At 43.5% G+C, this 15,482-nt stretch overlaps 1 protein-coding gene across 4 annotated transcripts in view; it reads left to right on the plus strand.

Moving 5' to 3' along the window:
• The first annotated feature begins 1,620 nt into the window (after positions 1-1,620).
• Positions 1,621-15,482, plus strand: part of PSTPIP1 (proline-serine-threonine phosphatase interacting protein 1) — a 57,710-nt gene continuing 43,848 nt past the window's right edge. Inside the window, exon 1 of one of the 4 annotated variants that reach the window (XM_074601139.1) lies at positions 1,621-2,234. In XM_074601139.1, the coding sequence (XP_074457240.1) occupies positions 2,202-2,234 (33 nt within the window). In that variant the 5' untranslated portion in view covers positions 1,621-2,201. The remainder of the gene's footprint in view (positions 2,235-15,482) is intronic. The other 3 variants (XM_074601140.1, XM_074601141.1, XM_074601142.1) reach the window with 3 other exon arrangements.

A 15,482-nucleotide genomic window follows, 5' to 3' on the forward strand; every position in this document is an offset into this window, starting at 1 on the left:
CCAAGTGCTTGCCCAACAGCTCTGCTTTATCTCACACCAGCTAATTTCCAACTGCTCATCAAAATCCCTGCACTAGGAACGCAGTTGTTCTGTGCTCTTCTGCAGCCAACTCTTCCACAGCACAAAGCCACCGTGCTCATGGTATCTAGAGAGACATCCCTGGCTGCTCCTACAGGAGGTGGCTGTGCTACACCAGTGCTGTTGGGTGGGACAGATGCAGACATGGAGCTCAGCCTGAGATTCAGTCAAATAACTGCCTTTTTGGTTGGAGGCCAGACTACAGATAATGAGAAAGTAGCATTTCATTTGGGAGGGCCAAAATGCACTCAATGCATTTTTAGCTATCCATTCAAAACAAAGCTGTAATTTGGAAATAGTACGAAGAAACATTTAATATTATAAAGACCAAGGTGTTTTGTGGTTCGTTTGTTTTTGTGGGGTTTTTTTCCTTACAGGTCAGGTGTTGTGCCCACACCTTCAAAACACATTTTTTTTCAGGAATTTTCCCTTGTGGAAGGAAGGTTTACCCATTCCTCCTCAGCACCCTCTGCAAGTGAATCCTGGCATTTGTCCTTCTCCCCCTCCCATGCAATGATGCTTTTTTTCCTGTTGCTCACAACAATCAAAGCAGTTTCACACCTCTGTCCCTGCAAACTCTCTTTTGCCTTCCTTTACTTGCGCTTCATTTTCCCTTTCAAAGTCTGTGCCCATTCCCTGTCTTCTTCAGACCACCAGGAAGGAAACTGTCAGTTCTCTAAAATACCGGCTACTGATCGCTCCTGGCGTGACTACTGATCACTCCTGGCGTGACTACTGATCACTCCAGCCACCACCTGCTGCAGACGTCCCTGAGCAGAGGAGCTGGAGCTTGGTAAAGTTGTGAGACATCCTCACCACGAAATCATCTGCCCCTGTGGCTGGTGCTGCAGAGACGGTAAGAAAAAAGCAACACCCAGGCATCAGGAGCAACATTAATTAGTTATAGCTAAATACGTCCTGATGTGTTCTTGGTGTGGAAGGACACACATCAGCAACCATGGGAGGACCTTTTTTTTTCCTTTTCTTTTTTCCCTATTCTCTGAAAATGCCAGTGAATATTTAAAAACTTGTAATTTAAGAATCCTTAAAACATCCTAAGGAGGTGACCAGAGGCAACCTCACCTGTAGGAGAGGTATTTTGAAGAGGGTTTCATGGAAGCGTTAGACATATTACCTTACTATCAACTATTTGCAGCTGCTTTGCAACACATCGGTTAGCTTATTTAACCAGCTGTCTGAAGCACTTGATGCCAGTGGTTTGTGGGCACGGGTTTTTGCTTGTGAAGCCTTACTTCAGGTCATGGTGATAATAAACTCAGCTCTCTTGCCACAAGTGTTTTTCAAGAGTTTGGATTTTACGTCTAAATTTCACATATCTTGCTTATTCCTATAAACATTTCCAGGAGGGCATGCAAATCAGAAGTTTTCTCTATATAGCCATACAGGTATCTGAAAGTGTGGTGACACCTGCACACTTTACAGTGTTCTTAATTTAACCGGAGTCTTGAAAAGCCTTTTCAGTTGCAAAGTACAACTTCCTGTGTGCAAATACATGTCCTCTGCCAGCCCTAGAAGGTACCAGAGAAATGCAGCCCACACATTTCTTTTGCTTCTTTTTCTTTGTAAGACCACAGCGTTATATGATAGTTTGACTCTAATTTCCTCCACAGCTTATCTCTTTGTATTGTGCTGGTTTCCTTCGCATTTTAGTTGCTCTCTCTCCTCCTGTAGCTGATCAAATCATAGCACTGAATATTTCTTTTTCTCTCTTTTTTTTTTTTTTGCCAGCCACTCACACGCACACATGGCAAAGAGCAGCCTGACATCATTTGACATCTTGCTTCCTCATTTCAATATTAACTGTTTAGCAGAAGCAAAACAGGTTTGGGGTTAGGGTGCTGAGTGCGTGCATGTCTCTCTGTGTGAGCAAGGGCTTTTTTCCCCGCTGTCCCTTCACAGCCATAGGTCATTACGCTGAGCCGCCTGAAGCTGCCCAATGCTGTTTTTCACCAGCGTGACTTCAGAAGAGACAGGTCTGTGGATGTGCTTCACTTTCTGCTGTGTCCGGGCGACAGCAGCAAAGCTCAGGGCTGTGGCTGCTGCTGCTCTCCTCTGAGAACCAACTCGCTGAAGGATTCCTGCCTCTCCACCGAGCGAGAGTAATGACACAGATGCAGTTTAAAGATGCATTTTGGGTAAGTGAGCGTTTCCTATGTGTTTCCTATATTAAATATATATGTATTTAAAAATCTTTTAAAGTACAGGTTGGTTCTATATATAGTTTAAAACTAATTTAATCCGGTTCTGCATTCTAAATTTAGTTTAGTAAAAAACCAAATTTGTCCCCAAGGCAAAACATACTGTTTGGTAATGTAACTGTTTGATCCTAGGCAGAAGGATGCATTGTAAAGAATATTCCCAGTCCGCATAAAACGATTGACATTCCCAGTTCCTGCGCCAGGTCCAGAAGCTGCTGTTGAAGGGGACAGGGGTTTGTCTGTGGCATAGCCCTGAGAGCACTTGCAGTGAGAGTCCTCAGTTCTAGGAGTGGCTCCCCTGGGTAGGTCATCTGTTCCTAATTACAGGCTGCATTCGCTCTGGTTTGCTTGTAGAGCAGAACCAGCCGGCTGCGTGCAAAGTGCTATTGCTCACCCACCTACTTAGCCCGTGCCTGCTTTTAGGTGCAGAAGGGCTTGCATGAGACACACATCATAGACTGGTTTGGGTTGAAAGGGACCTTAAAGATCATCCAGTTCCAACCCTCCATGCCAACACCTCCCACCAGACCAGGTCGCTCAAAGCCCCGTCCAACCTGGCCTTGAACACCTCCAGGGATGGGGCAGCCACAGCTTCCCTGGGCAACCTGGGCCAGGGGCTCGCCACCCTCAGAGTGAAAAATATAGGTGCCCAGGAGTCGCACAGCAGCAGGTATAAAACACTATCTGGGATGCTCAAGAACTAAGCCCAAATACTCACAACTGCCTCAAAACCAGTGAATACTAAAGCAAGTAGAGATACTCCATCATTGATATTTTGACTTGGTTGAAGAATCTTTTGGAACCTTGTTTTAAAGCTCTTTCTCTGCAGTTACAAAGTAAAAAAAAAACCTAGTCATTTCTCGCTCAAGGGTAATCTGAGGTTGTCTTGCAATTGCTTCTGGAGTAGAGGTTTTAAGGAAGAAAAGAAAACAACAAAACCCTAAGATTGCGAAGTTGGGTAAACAGGATGTTATGTGGTTGCCTCTTGTCTGGGCCATCATTTTTCCAGCATCTAGGATTGACTTAAAGAAAGAAACGAAGGCATATGAATCCTTCCTGCCATTTTGCTATCAGGCCAAGTAGAACAGACCCTGCACGGCGTATTTGCTGCTTGTGCTTTCTCTCTACCCGCCCTTCAGGGCAAACCCTCTCTGGGTATGAAATAGAAGGCAGAGGCAAGAACACGTTTCCGTGAACCCCCTTTCTCCCAGCACTTCCAGGAAGCCCTCCCCTCCCCCCCTCCCGTACCAAATTTGAACAGTTACAAAAAAATAAATGTAATGAGGAAACACAGAAGTTAATTCTGATGGTAACCCTAACTGTGGCAGACCGCACCTACATGAGATTCTCTGTGGCGCCACTTTCATACAGCTCCTAACGGCACAGCCCAAGGCGGGGGGTAGGACACAACTGCAAGGCAGCGCTGCCCTGGGAGCTTCAGCCTTTGCCTTTCTGCATTTCCTTCACAAACGTGCCATCTGACTTTTCGATCTGGTACATTCGGTATATTTACTTTTCAAGGTCTTGGTCTTGAGTGAGAATAAATGAGGCGTACTCCACAGTCTGGAGCAGGATTAGGGTGATTAATGCCAGTTGAGAATCTGGCCAGGCCAGTTCTTTATGGCTCTTCTTCCCTAAACTTCTCTCCTCTGCTTAGTCACATTAACATGACTATAATCCTTGCTTGGCTTTGACGCTAACACCTTCCTTAAAGGAAAGCATCTTTGGTTTTAATATAGTTTGGCTGAAAACACTGTACTGTAGAGCTTGATTAACAGGGCAGAAATATATCCAGTTGTAGGATGGTAGTTTTAGCTATGCAATAAGAAGTCTTTTAAAATGAAAACTTACAGGATATTGCACAATGTGGCAAAAGAGTACAGCTTGCCCCCCAAATCACAAGATCAGCAATTATTTTTGCATTCATAAGGTTCTGTTTTGGCCGTTAGTGAGGCATGGCAGGGGGGTTGGCACTAGGTGATCTTTAAGGTCCCTTCCAACCCAAACCATTCTGTGATTCCGTGATTCTGTGAGAGGGAAATGTATTTGCTCAGTTTGCTTCAGTGAGCAGTTATCTCCTTTATTCGATTTGCACCATGAATGGAAACCATCTTTGTGCTTAAAAACCAGAAAGTGTATTTGTGGCATAGTAGAGATCGCTCCATACAGATCTCTGCTCTCTAAGACCTGCCTAAGGACACCGCTGCACCCCCTCCCTGTAACACCCTCACGCAACAACTCTCTGCTCTTACTATCAGTAAACCTTTGGGTAAGCAGAAGTTTCTTTAGTACCTATCGCGATGTTAAAATACATAAAGAAACCCTAAAAGCAGCAGAGCTTCCTCAACGAGCAGAGAAAGAGCACCACCCATTCCTCCCCAAAGAGCACCATTCATTCCTCCCCAAAGTTCCTCAAACTTCATAAGAGCAGGGTGTGTTGTCTTTCAGGAAGGTGCAAATTGTTCCTCATAACAGGTATAAATTTTAGTCTCTCTTTTCCCTTATTAAATGTAGCAGTGATAGTACTATACTAAAAGTTTCAGGTTTTTTTTTTTTTTTTTTTTTTTAATTTTTTAGCCTGGGCTAAAATTAGTATATTTTTAAATTACAGTTTATGGTTTTATGTCCTTCACACACTCCATAATGGCTTAAGGGAAAATTGCTTAAAGACTCCACTAAAATGTGCTTCTGAGCAGAAGCTTTCTATCCTCTGATAATATTTTTTTAAAAATATAATTGAGATGAAAATACAAATCAGTTTTGATAGCCAGTGCAGGGCTAACGGATTACTACTCTGCTGGGCTGCTGTACAAACCTAACAGATGTTACCTGTCTTCTCTGGCATCCTCTTAGACAGGCAGGTAAATTCCAGTGTTAATGGGGAGTATGGCTGCGATACCAGCCCAGTTTCACATTAACAGGATTATGTTCATAGGCAGAGATCTGAGCAACATTTTACTGTATTTTGTTACAAAAACCACTAACCAAGAAAATCTTTCCCTTCTGTCACAAATACTGAGTGTCTTTCTAAGTCTCATTCTATGGTCTTGTACTCATCGTTTGCTTTTTCTCTGCTATTCTTGTCATTGCTTTTTCTTTCTATTCTGTTTTTTTCCAACATGGTGCTCAGCGCTCCAGTTGCAATCTTGTGAAATGCAGCTATTTCTGGGCAAGAGGTAGGTAGGTGCTTACTGGCATCATTTACTGGCTTTGCCTTTGCCCCTGGGAAGGGGGAATGGGGAAGACTTTCAAAGGTTTGGGTTTGGGGCAGGCTCCAAAATGCCCAGAGTTGAGAGGAAGCAAATCTGTTCCATCGGGCAGCTTTGAATCAAACTCAAGTGGCCACGTAAATTCCATAAATGTGTCGTGGGGTCCTAAGGTGCTCAGTATTTAAAGAAAAAAAAAAAATGCTTAAAGTGTGAAGTGCTTGTTCCTTCTCAGATGAGCTCAGGGCTTGGGGATTCTCAGATTTAAAAGCGCGAGGGAGCTGGAGATACGGGCCAGCACCTGTGATGCAGGCCTTGAACATGAGATTGCAAGATTTGCCTCCCTGCCCTGCTGTGACCACACTCCTACCTGTGCAGTGCCTGCAATTATAGTCGGGTGCTATGGAGTGGGAGCCACGGAAGTGCTTAAGATAAAGAGCCTGTTACAAACAAAGATGCTTTCTTAATCTTCCTTGTTTTGACTTCAGGCTATATTCTACATCAGGTTGAAAGGAAAGCTGACTTCGTAAGGTGAATCTCCCAACTGTTACTGTAGCTTTTTCACACAACGGCCTATTATACATGCCAAAAAAGGTGTAATTTAACAAATAATTTAACTTCTAATAAGACTCTTAACTGTGGTACAAGAGTGCAGAGATGGTTATAAAAGTCACAGTAAAACTATTTTCTAAACTTACTAGGCAAGGTACTGAAGAAATACACTATCAACTGTTTTACTCAAAAAAAGGAAGTCTTTTTCACGCCAGGAGCTACCCTGCTTTCCTGTAGAGGTTAAGTTTTGCAGGGCCTGTTGTTTTGAAGCAGGTCTGCGAGCCGGAAGCGAGACCGGGCAGGTTTGCCGGAGGGAGGGAGCAGGGCCGGTGGGCTCCTGCCGAGCTCGGGCAGGGAAGGATGTGGCTGCCAAACCTTTCACCCCGGCATCTCAGCTTTGCAAGTGGTTCCCCACCGGGTTTCATTTGAATTTTTATGCACCAGTTGTATCTGCATCTACTGACACAAGGCAAATGGAGATGAAGAATGTCCCCGCGCACTGGTGCACAGAGAGGCTGGGCTCTGGTATCGGTACGTGCTGCATCTCTCTGGACTCCAGAAAGTGTGACCAGTGGCGGGTGTATGGCTGTGGCCATGCTTACACCCAGGGCAAGTCATCACTGCTGGGCGTGTGTAGAAGTGGGGAATAAAGAGGGAACCAACTTGGAAAAGTTGAATCGATTGCCCGGCTAATGATTGTGTTTGTTGTGGGGTTGACCTCGTCTCCATGGAAGAGGCTGCTCTATTCTTTTTTCACATGTAATTTCTTCCTGCATTCCCCCAGCAGATCTGAGAATGACGCTTAGCTCACTGGGGCAATGAGAAGCAGCCATGAAGGGGGGTGCAATCTCACAACAGTCACTGAAATGACATGACATCACAAGTAGAAAACCCGATTAGTTGTTGTGGCTACGGAAACACTGGTGCTTCACAAACCACCCTGAGCAGAGCACAACAGCTAAAGCGAAGCTCAAATGAATTAAGACTCCCAGCACAGATATCAATACCAAGGCAAACACGTCAATGGCCACGTCCATCTCCTCTGTTCCTAAAACAGCACCTAGGAGGCCGTATGAGGAACCAAGTACAGCATATCCGGGGTGGTTCATTTCCTTGGCGATGAGCTCAAATGGAAGGACTAGAGTTTTATGTTTGCAGCTTCTGGTTACATTACATACAAATACTCAGCTATTGCCGGCACGTGGCACATCAGGCCGAGTGTCTTCCCTACAGGGAGGAAGAGTATCTGGGGAGGTGTTAACACAGTGGGCTGGTCCTAAGGTCACAGGAGGCTTTCCAGACCAGGTAGATTAATGGGTTTCCAGAAAGCTCATTTTAGGTCAGTGACTGAAAATAATTAGACAGTTAAGTAATTACATTTTATTAAAATTTTCTGATGACCATGCAACATCTAAGTGTCTTATCTAGGGAGTTTGACTGCTTAAACTGGTTGACTGATGAAGTCACTGTGACGATTTTGTTAATATACTTTTGCAGTTATGCCTGGTTTGTTTTGACCTGTCCTGCTCTGCAAAAGTTGTTTGGTTTTGCTTGGGCTCAGAGAAATGGAGGATTCTTATTTATGCCAAATTTAACTGTGCCATGGGTATGCATTTTAAATATGGAATAGGTGAGTCATCAACTCTCTTTTCACCCACATCACAAACACAAACGCATCACGTACACAAACACATCTAATGAACGCCACCTAAACAAGCATGTGTTGCACATGGCTTGAAATGGATCCTGTGGATCTGTAACAGCACTTCATGCAAAGATCGAGGAGGGTGTCCTCTGGTTTGCTGAAGCAGCTTGTTGAGATGCGTTTTCTGCATCTACTGATGGCAGAGTCACAGAATAGCTGAGGCTGGAAGGGGCTGTCCTACCAACCCCCTGCGCGGCACAGGGGCAGCTACAGCAGCTTGCCCAGCACCGTGTTTTGAGTCTCTCCAAAGATGGAGGCTCCACAACCTCCCTGGGCCAACTGTCTCACCACCCTTACAGCAAAAAACCTTCTAATGCTTAAACAGGGCTTTTTGTATTTCAGTCTGTGCCCATTGCCTCTTGCCCTGTCACTGGGTACCACTGAGATGTCCTGGCTCTGTCTCCCCTGCTCCCTCCCACCAGGTATTTGTGCACATTGAGCCATCTCTTCTGCAGGCTGAGCAATCCCAGCTCTCAGCCTCTCCTCCCACGACAGATTCTCCAGGGTGAATCTCAGAGTCTCCCTGTGAATCTCATTTCAACACATTTTTTCCCTTGCAGGACAGGGTGATTCATGACCCATCCCTTTCCTCCCACAAGGGAGTGCATTGCTGCACCACTTCTCTTTCTTCAAAGTTTACTGACCTCGCGTTGCTTTGCAGGCACAGTGGAAGCCTCTGAATTTCAATCCAGTGACACTCATTGCATACTTGTATAGAAGGCAAATTAGGTTGCTTCATAAACAGATTTTTTTTTTTGTTATTGTTCAAGCTCCTTTTAGCTCAAAAAGACCTTTTTTTCTGATTTTGTTTTCATGCCATACTGCAGCAAGGTAGATTCTGGCTGGCAGATGGCACAGAAAACACTTGTTTCATCTCCTGTTTAATCTAGGTTTTGTAATAAAACTTTTCTCAGCAGACACAGTTCAATAACACACAACGTTCAGTGTGTTGTTCACACAAGAATTTGGGGATTTGAGGCTGGGGCGAGGTGAGGGCTGGGGGGCACGTCTCTGCACAGCGATCATATAGCGTTGCTCAGAGTGTCAAGGTTAAGGAAAAAAAATATGTTGAAAATATTCATCTAGATCCTAACAGCTTTTCAGTTCCCCAAAGAATTGCTCCCTTACTATAAATGGAATTTAGTACTTCTTCAAAGTGGTGGAAAAACACCACTGAACAGGATGGAGGAATTGAAAAGTTCCATAGCTCTTGGTAAAACACTCTTGGTGCAACTTCATTTTTACTTGAAATGAAAGGCAACAGTTATTTACTCTTAGTCTTGAGAATTAAATGAAAGTCAACCAGTTCAGGCTAGCTTAGAGACACCAGCTTCTGTTGTGCTATTCAGAGCAATTAAATAAATAGACAACTTTTTTTTTTTCTTTAACGTAACAACTCTTCAAACCAAGGTGCTATCTGGGGCTTCTCTCAATTTGTCCAGACCTAATTAATTCCTAAAGTGAAAGAAAAATAAAAAATAAAGGAAAGGAAAAAAGAAAATAGGTGGTGAAAGACACTGAGGTCTGAGTCTCATCGCTTCATCCTATTTGCAATAGACGCTGTAATTACTGAAGGATTATTAACAAGTCAGGACTGACGAACAGCCCTGGGGGCTGCTGCTCAGCAGGATGGAAATCCCCAGGAGCACCAGAAGGAAAAGAGGCACCTGCCATTGAAAGACCCCGGCCGCACTTTTGGTTAGGACTCATGTTTTTGATAAAACCTTTTTTTTTTGTGGGAGATTTTTTTTAGGGGAGCTATTTTGGAAGATAAAGCTAGGTTTTGATGAAAAAGTTCACATCGGTGAAATCTTCCTCTGGAGATGGAGGCTTCAGGTGAAATTTCTAACCAAAGAGTTGAAGAGGAGGCCAAACTCATAAAAATAAGCCCTCTGGGGTCCTGGGAGCTCTGCAGTGGGGAGACATCATCTGGAACAGGAGCTGGAGCTTTTGTTGCCCACAGTCTACCCTACCTGCAGCCTGGAGTCCAGGCATGCCTTCCCTCCACTCCCATAGATTCATCCATGAGTAAAACAGCTAGAGAAAGGAGGGATTAAAATGAAATTCCTCTTCCTTCTATAGACAGCAGATGGTGAACCGTGTGCCAGCTTAGGCAGAGGGATGTCTCAATCACATATGCCTGATTCAGAGCCAGTGTCTTCCTTATATCAATGTGAATGTCTTTTCTTGTTGTTTTCTGTTGCTGCTGTTGTCGAGAGGTGAAATGTGGACTTTTAAAATCTTATATAAATTTGCAGGGCAAGAAAACTGTTTCCCACCCCACTCTAGAAGTGATAGTAGTTCGTTTCGTATGAGAGAAGCTCATGAGAACATAGAACACTCCTAAAGCAGATAATGGTGAGGCTCTTTGGGAGTGGAACAAGAATTTTATTCTTACTGGTTAACAGACAAGGCAGTTTCGAGTGAACGGACACCTTGTGCCTGACAGTTGGGCTGATGCAACGCTTCTAGCAGCTCAAGGGGTTCAAAAGCAGCTACGCTGCTGCAGTCCCTTAGTGTGCACCCAGTTATGTAGATCTTGCCCATTTCCTATACCCTGGGAGCTTGCACCAGAAAGGGGGAACATCCAGCTGAATACCTCATTGATTCAGCAATTCCTAAAAAACCTCAAATAAGTCAATTTTTAATTATTTTTGCATAGGGCAGGAGGGACATTTATGCAAGTGGGAGCAAACACAGAGAAATGCCTCCCAGAAGGAGGCAACTGGCATGGTTGTCCCGCCTGGACAAACTGCTTAACTTTACTTAAATTAATCCTGCTTCCCTTTAAGAATTTCTAAAAGCCTAAAGTTGATTTTGTTCTGTCGGATTACACAGTTCCCCAGGACTTTGTGATACACCATACTAACGGAGTGTAAGAATATCTTGCATCATATTGAGTAACAGGATGTGTCGAAAACGATTATTTAAGTGGTGAAAATCTCTTGTAAAATGGGAACGGTAATATGTAGCTATTGGAATAATCCTTACTAAGAAATGAACTAAATCTTTAGTTCATTGCCCTTGTACAGCAAGTCTCTGGCAAGATTTTGTGAGGCTTTACCCTTTCCTACGTGCCAGGAAAGCCCAACTAAAAACCCCTGGCTCATCTTATAGGGGAATCAGAGAGTGTGGGTGCAGCAGTATGTTGTATTTGGTGCCTTTTTCAGCACTGACAGGAAACAATTCTAAGTTTTCTAAGACAGGGAGGAGAAAGACAAGTAGGTTTTTTTTAATGAATTAATGTACCAACTAAGCAGGTCTGGTTCCTGTGGCTCTGTACGATCTTCTGAACAATTGTCCCTGTGCCTGAGCAAGTCAGGGCTGTTTGCACGCTGCCTCAGTCCCAGCGGTCTGGGACCTACCCCACAGTGCTCGCAGGAGGAGAGGAGCTCTCTCATAAAAGGGAAGAGACCTGGAAGCGGATGAACTAAAGAGGAATAGAAACAAAAATAAACTCTTGACTATTATTTTGTATAAAGCAGAAGTATCCTCTACTTTTAAGAATCTATTTCTCCTTATTTTACTTCCAGTTTCTCTTGTGTAGCTGATATTATTCAATAAGAGACTGAAGCAATATCTGATTTCACCATTGACCATGGCAAAACGCTGCCGTGCCTTATGAAAGGCAGGTGCAAACGCTCACATCAGGCCCCTCTGCTGGGTCCCAGGAAGAGGCCACCTTACCTTATGGATTTAGCTGCTGTCTAACTACACGGAGAAAATACACACATTTATCTGTGTCTCACCACATGGAGAAAATAGAAAGGGATGCCACCACCTCAAGCTTGTGTCATATAGCCACATCAAGCTCTGATTTAAAACTAGCAAGGGATTTTCCTTCCTCCTGTCCCATTTCTCACTATCCCCATCACAAAGGTTTTCCAGAAGTTTCTTATATCCAAATTTTCTGAATGGATTCCTAGCTTTTTGTCACACTTTTTTCTTGTGATGCACATCTGGCTGCTGACCCCTTCTCCATTTCCTAGCACAGAAGCATCAGGGGTCTCAACTGCTGCGCAGTAGAAGCATGCCATGTCCTGAGGGTGGTCAGAAACATCCTGAGACTCCCACCCGCAGGAACTTCAGGTCAACGCTGAAGTCAGTGAAAGCCAGTGGAAACAGGCACATAAAAGCATGACCTCAACCTGGTGGAATACGTGCGATTCAAGAGAGGGTGCATTGTTTTTCCTGAGTGCTTTACAATACCAGACACTTGGAATAAAACAATAAGTGACAGCATCTCAAAGTTCTTCTCCTACTCAGGACGAAGAAGGTGTTCTTGTGAAAGAGGGCAGCACAAGGTTTCCATTTCCTGACTTCGCTGATGCCCTTTGTGGAAGGTTCCTGAACTGAATCATGAAGAGGGATGGGCAGATGGGCAGCTGAAAGGTGGTGATATGGCATGTCTCTGAAGCTCTATTTCTGCCTTCCAACAGGCAAAGCTCTTTCCATGTAACTTTTGAAAGAAACTGAAAGTTCAGAGATCACTGTCACATTCTCCAGTCCTCTGGCTAAACCTTGGGGGTCTGATTTTGTGATTAATTGATTAATCCTGTTATGAGATGTAGAAACACTGCTATGCAAAGAAAACCAGAACAAAACAAAACCACCATAAAATGTTGTACTCTTACAAAGAGAGCAAAAATTAAGCTACAGTTTTTCTTCCCTAGGATAAATACAATTTAACTAAAGTATTAAGAAGAGAAGCTAAAGTGGAGGTAATAAGCACCAGCAGAGTCCTTTTATTAGACTGGAATTGAGACTTTGCAAGTCTGTTCCCTGTGTGCCATTAGTTTGCCAGCCAATGAGCCCTGCAAAGGTTAAGAAGGCTTCTGTGCAGCCATCACTTTGTAGCTATGCAAATCATGGGAGGATTAAAACGTGAAGGGAGCCGTGACTGTAAGAATGCCTAATACATAACAATGAGCAGTTCAGGACGCCAGTGAGGAGGGCGAGGAGCATATTCCTCTCATCAGCAAAACTCTAAACCAACCATTTTCTTCTCAGAGAAAACTCACAATGTCAGAGAGAGTGGGAAGCTACTGGTTTGCTCAATGTCACCAATTTTGCAATGCTACTGTGAAGTTTGTGAAATGTCAATTTCAATTAAATTCTGAACATCCTGGCTACTGCAGAATTGAAGTCTGATAAGAATCTCTGCTTTCATTTGAAGTTCTCTAGCCTACCTCATTGCAGGGGGAAGCCCAAGATGGCAATCTAGCAGCTCAGCAATTGGAATGCTACAAATGCAGTGTTTTTTTCCTTCTGATATTTGAAGGTGTCATTCAAAGTTCACATTTATGTTATGTCTGGCAGTAAATACTGCTCGCTCCCCATTAAAAGTACTGCATTGCAGATTTAGGTAACAGACTGACATGAAATTGCAAACCAAGTCTCATGTTGATGATGCCCAAGTCAACTCCTGAAATTATCACAGAAAAGTCCCAAGATGGCCACCTACATCCTTAGTAAACATTTATGTTTCTAATGTGCAAAGAGTGAATTTACAGGAAATGACAGAAATGTTACACAGCCAGCTCCAGTCCACCTAACTCTTCCTTGCTTTTTTCCTGCTTATGTGGAGAAATCGTACACTTTTTAAACAATGTACTGTTTTTTAAAGTTTGTATAAATTCTGTAGTCAGTACGATCCTGGAAACCATAAGCAATATCCCATTCCTGTCCATTCCAACCAGTTCCAGCCAGTAAGAAAAAGGAGCTCTTACATGGTACAGCAGCACACAGCATGGACGTATGCTTTTAAACTCATTAAGCAGTTTGTTATCACATGAAAATTTACAGAAAAGGATTCTTATCACACCAAGCATTGATCAGAGGAGACTGTTTTGGTTAGAGGCTTCCACCACAATGCTCCTCTGTTCTGGTCACCAACAACCTTCCTTCATTTATGAGCTCACCTATTACTTAGGTTGCACAGCTGGGTTTTCAGCTGTTAACACATTTCCAGGACAAGGCAGCAGAGGGTCAGGCTGGGAACCCGGGGTTTTGTTTTGCAAAAAGGCTCTTTCATGTCCCACTGGTGTAGAGCAGAACTAGGACAGCATCATCCTCTTGTTGCACCAGGGCCATGTAAGGCAAGACACCCCTCCTCAGTACCACAGCTGAGCTGGAGCAGGGATCGGAACAGTCCCTTGGACATCAGATATACAAATTAGTGGTGCTTACTGCTATCCCATTTTATTTCGCTATTTATTTCAGGATAGCTTGAGTGGCACAGAAAAAGAGCAGTACAATTCCTAAGACACTTGGTATCATGTGAAGCTATTCCTAGAAATACTATGAAGTTTTAAAGTATCCCAGGGGAAATAAAAAGGAAACACAAAGCAAGCGATTAGCTTACAGTGAAAGACCATGACATGATAGAAAATATCCATCCCAGTCAAAGGTACTTTGAGATTATAAATCATGTTTGACTGTTGGCTATTAAATCTGTTTGCTGCTCATCTACAGTAAATACTGAGCCCTTGACAGAGCCCTTGACAAGGAGGCTAGCAGATCAAGAGATCAAGATCTAGAAACACTCTTTTTAAGCAGTGTCAGTACACAGTGGTATGACACAATGATATAATTCATTGATATAACACAGTCAGAACAACTTACTTTCAATCCAGGACTGAGATACCAAGTGTGGTACAACTGTGGACAGAAAGGATTTCTTTCTGACAGTTGAAAAAGACTTGCAGATGCTTGTTCAAAACTCACTATCCCCTGTTCTCTCTAAACTTCCTCCTCACACCAGTAGCTATTTCATTTTTCAACTTGGAAAAATGAATCTCAAGTTTTTGGTTTACTAAAATTGTCAAGTTTACTTTAACTAAGCAAGATAAGCTATGATGCACAAAAGTTGTGCATCATGAGATACCCATAAGAAGTTGCAATTTCTTTTTCTCTTTTGAAAATCTGTATGAACACTTAGCAACATTTATCGTTTTCAGTCCCAAACCAATCTTGATAATACTTTTGATAAAAGCCTTGGGAACGATTAAGAGCAAAGACAAGGAATGCACTTTTATATACTTAAATATTTTCAAACTTAAGAGAAGGTGTTTTGCTTTTTTAAGATTTTTTGAATATTTGCAGATAGTACTTTTCAAATAATTCCTAAATGAAGGATTGTTAGGCTAAAAGAATACCTGATAGCTACGCTGTAACTGTCAGTGCTCGCACCATTGGCTTGCAGCCAGGCCCACCTTAGATGCGCAAACCAGTTAATGTGCAGATTTTGATACAATCTTTATCACCACGGCAGCTCAGCACTATCCTGCCATGCACCAAGCAATGCACCCAGTGTCTGCACTGTAGTTATTTCTTTTCCAGCCTTTCTCCCCCATCAAGGTAGTGCTCTTGCCGTGCTGTATCCTGGGGGTTACTCTCCCCGTGTACCACCTAGCACCTGGTTCCTTGCAGAAATCTAGTGAGCAGCTTTGCAGCTGGAGGCACTGGGAAAGAGGCCTTTTTTTGCTGACAGCCAGAACGGCAGCTCCCCTGAGAGCTGCAGTGGCACTTACCAAACAGGACGTATAACTTCAGCCACAAAGCAGCTGAGATGCTAAGCTGCTGACAAGCCAGCTTGTGATTCCATGATTCTGTGATTATCTATGATTATCCTGCAGGAGCAGGTAGAGGTATGATTAGTGGATGATTAGTGGTATGTAAACTACCTATAAAAAGAGTTCTGGGTAGGCAAGCCGGATCCAA

The sequence above is a fragment of the Larus michahellis genome, chromosome 9 (genome assembly GCF_964199755.1).
Source record: "Larus michahellis chromosome 9, bLarMic1.1, whole genome shotgun sequence".
Classification (NCBI taxonomy): domain Eukaryota; kingdom Metazoa; phylum Chordata; class Aves; order Charadriiformes; family Laridae; genus Larus; species Larus michahellis.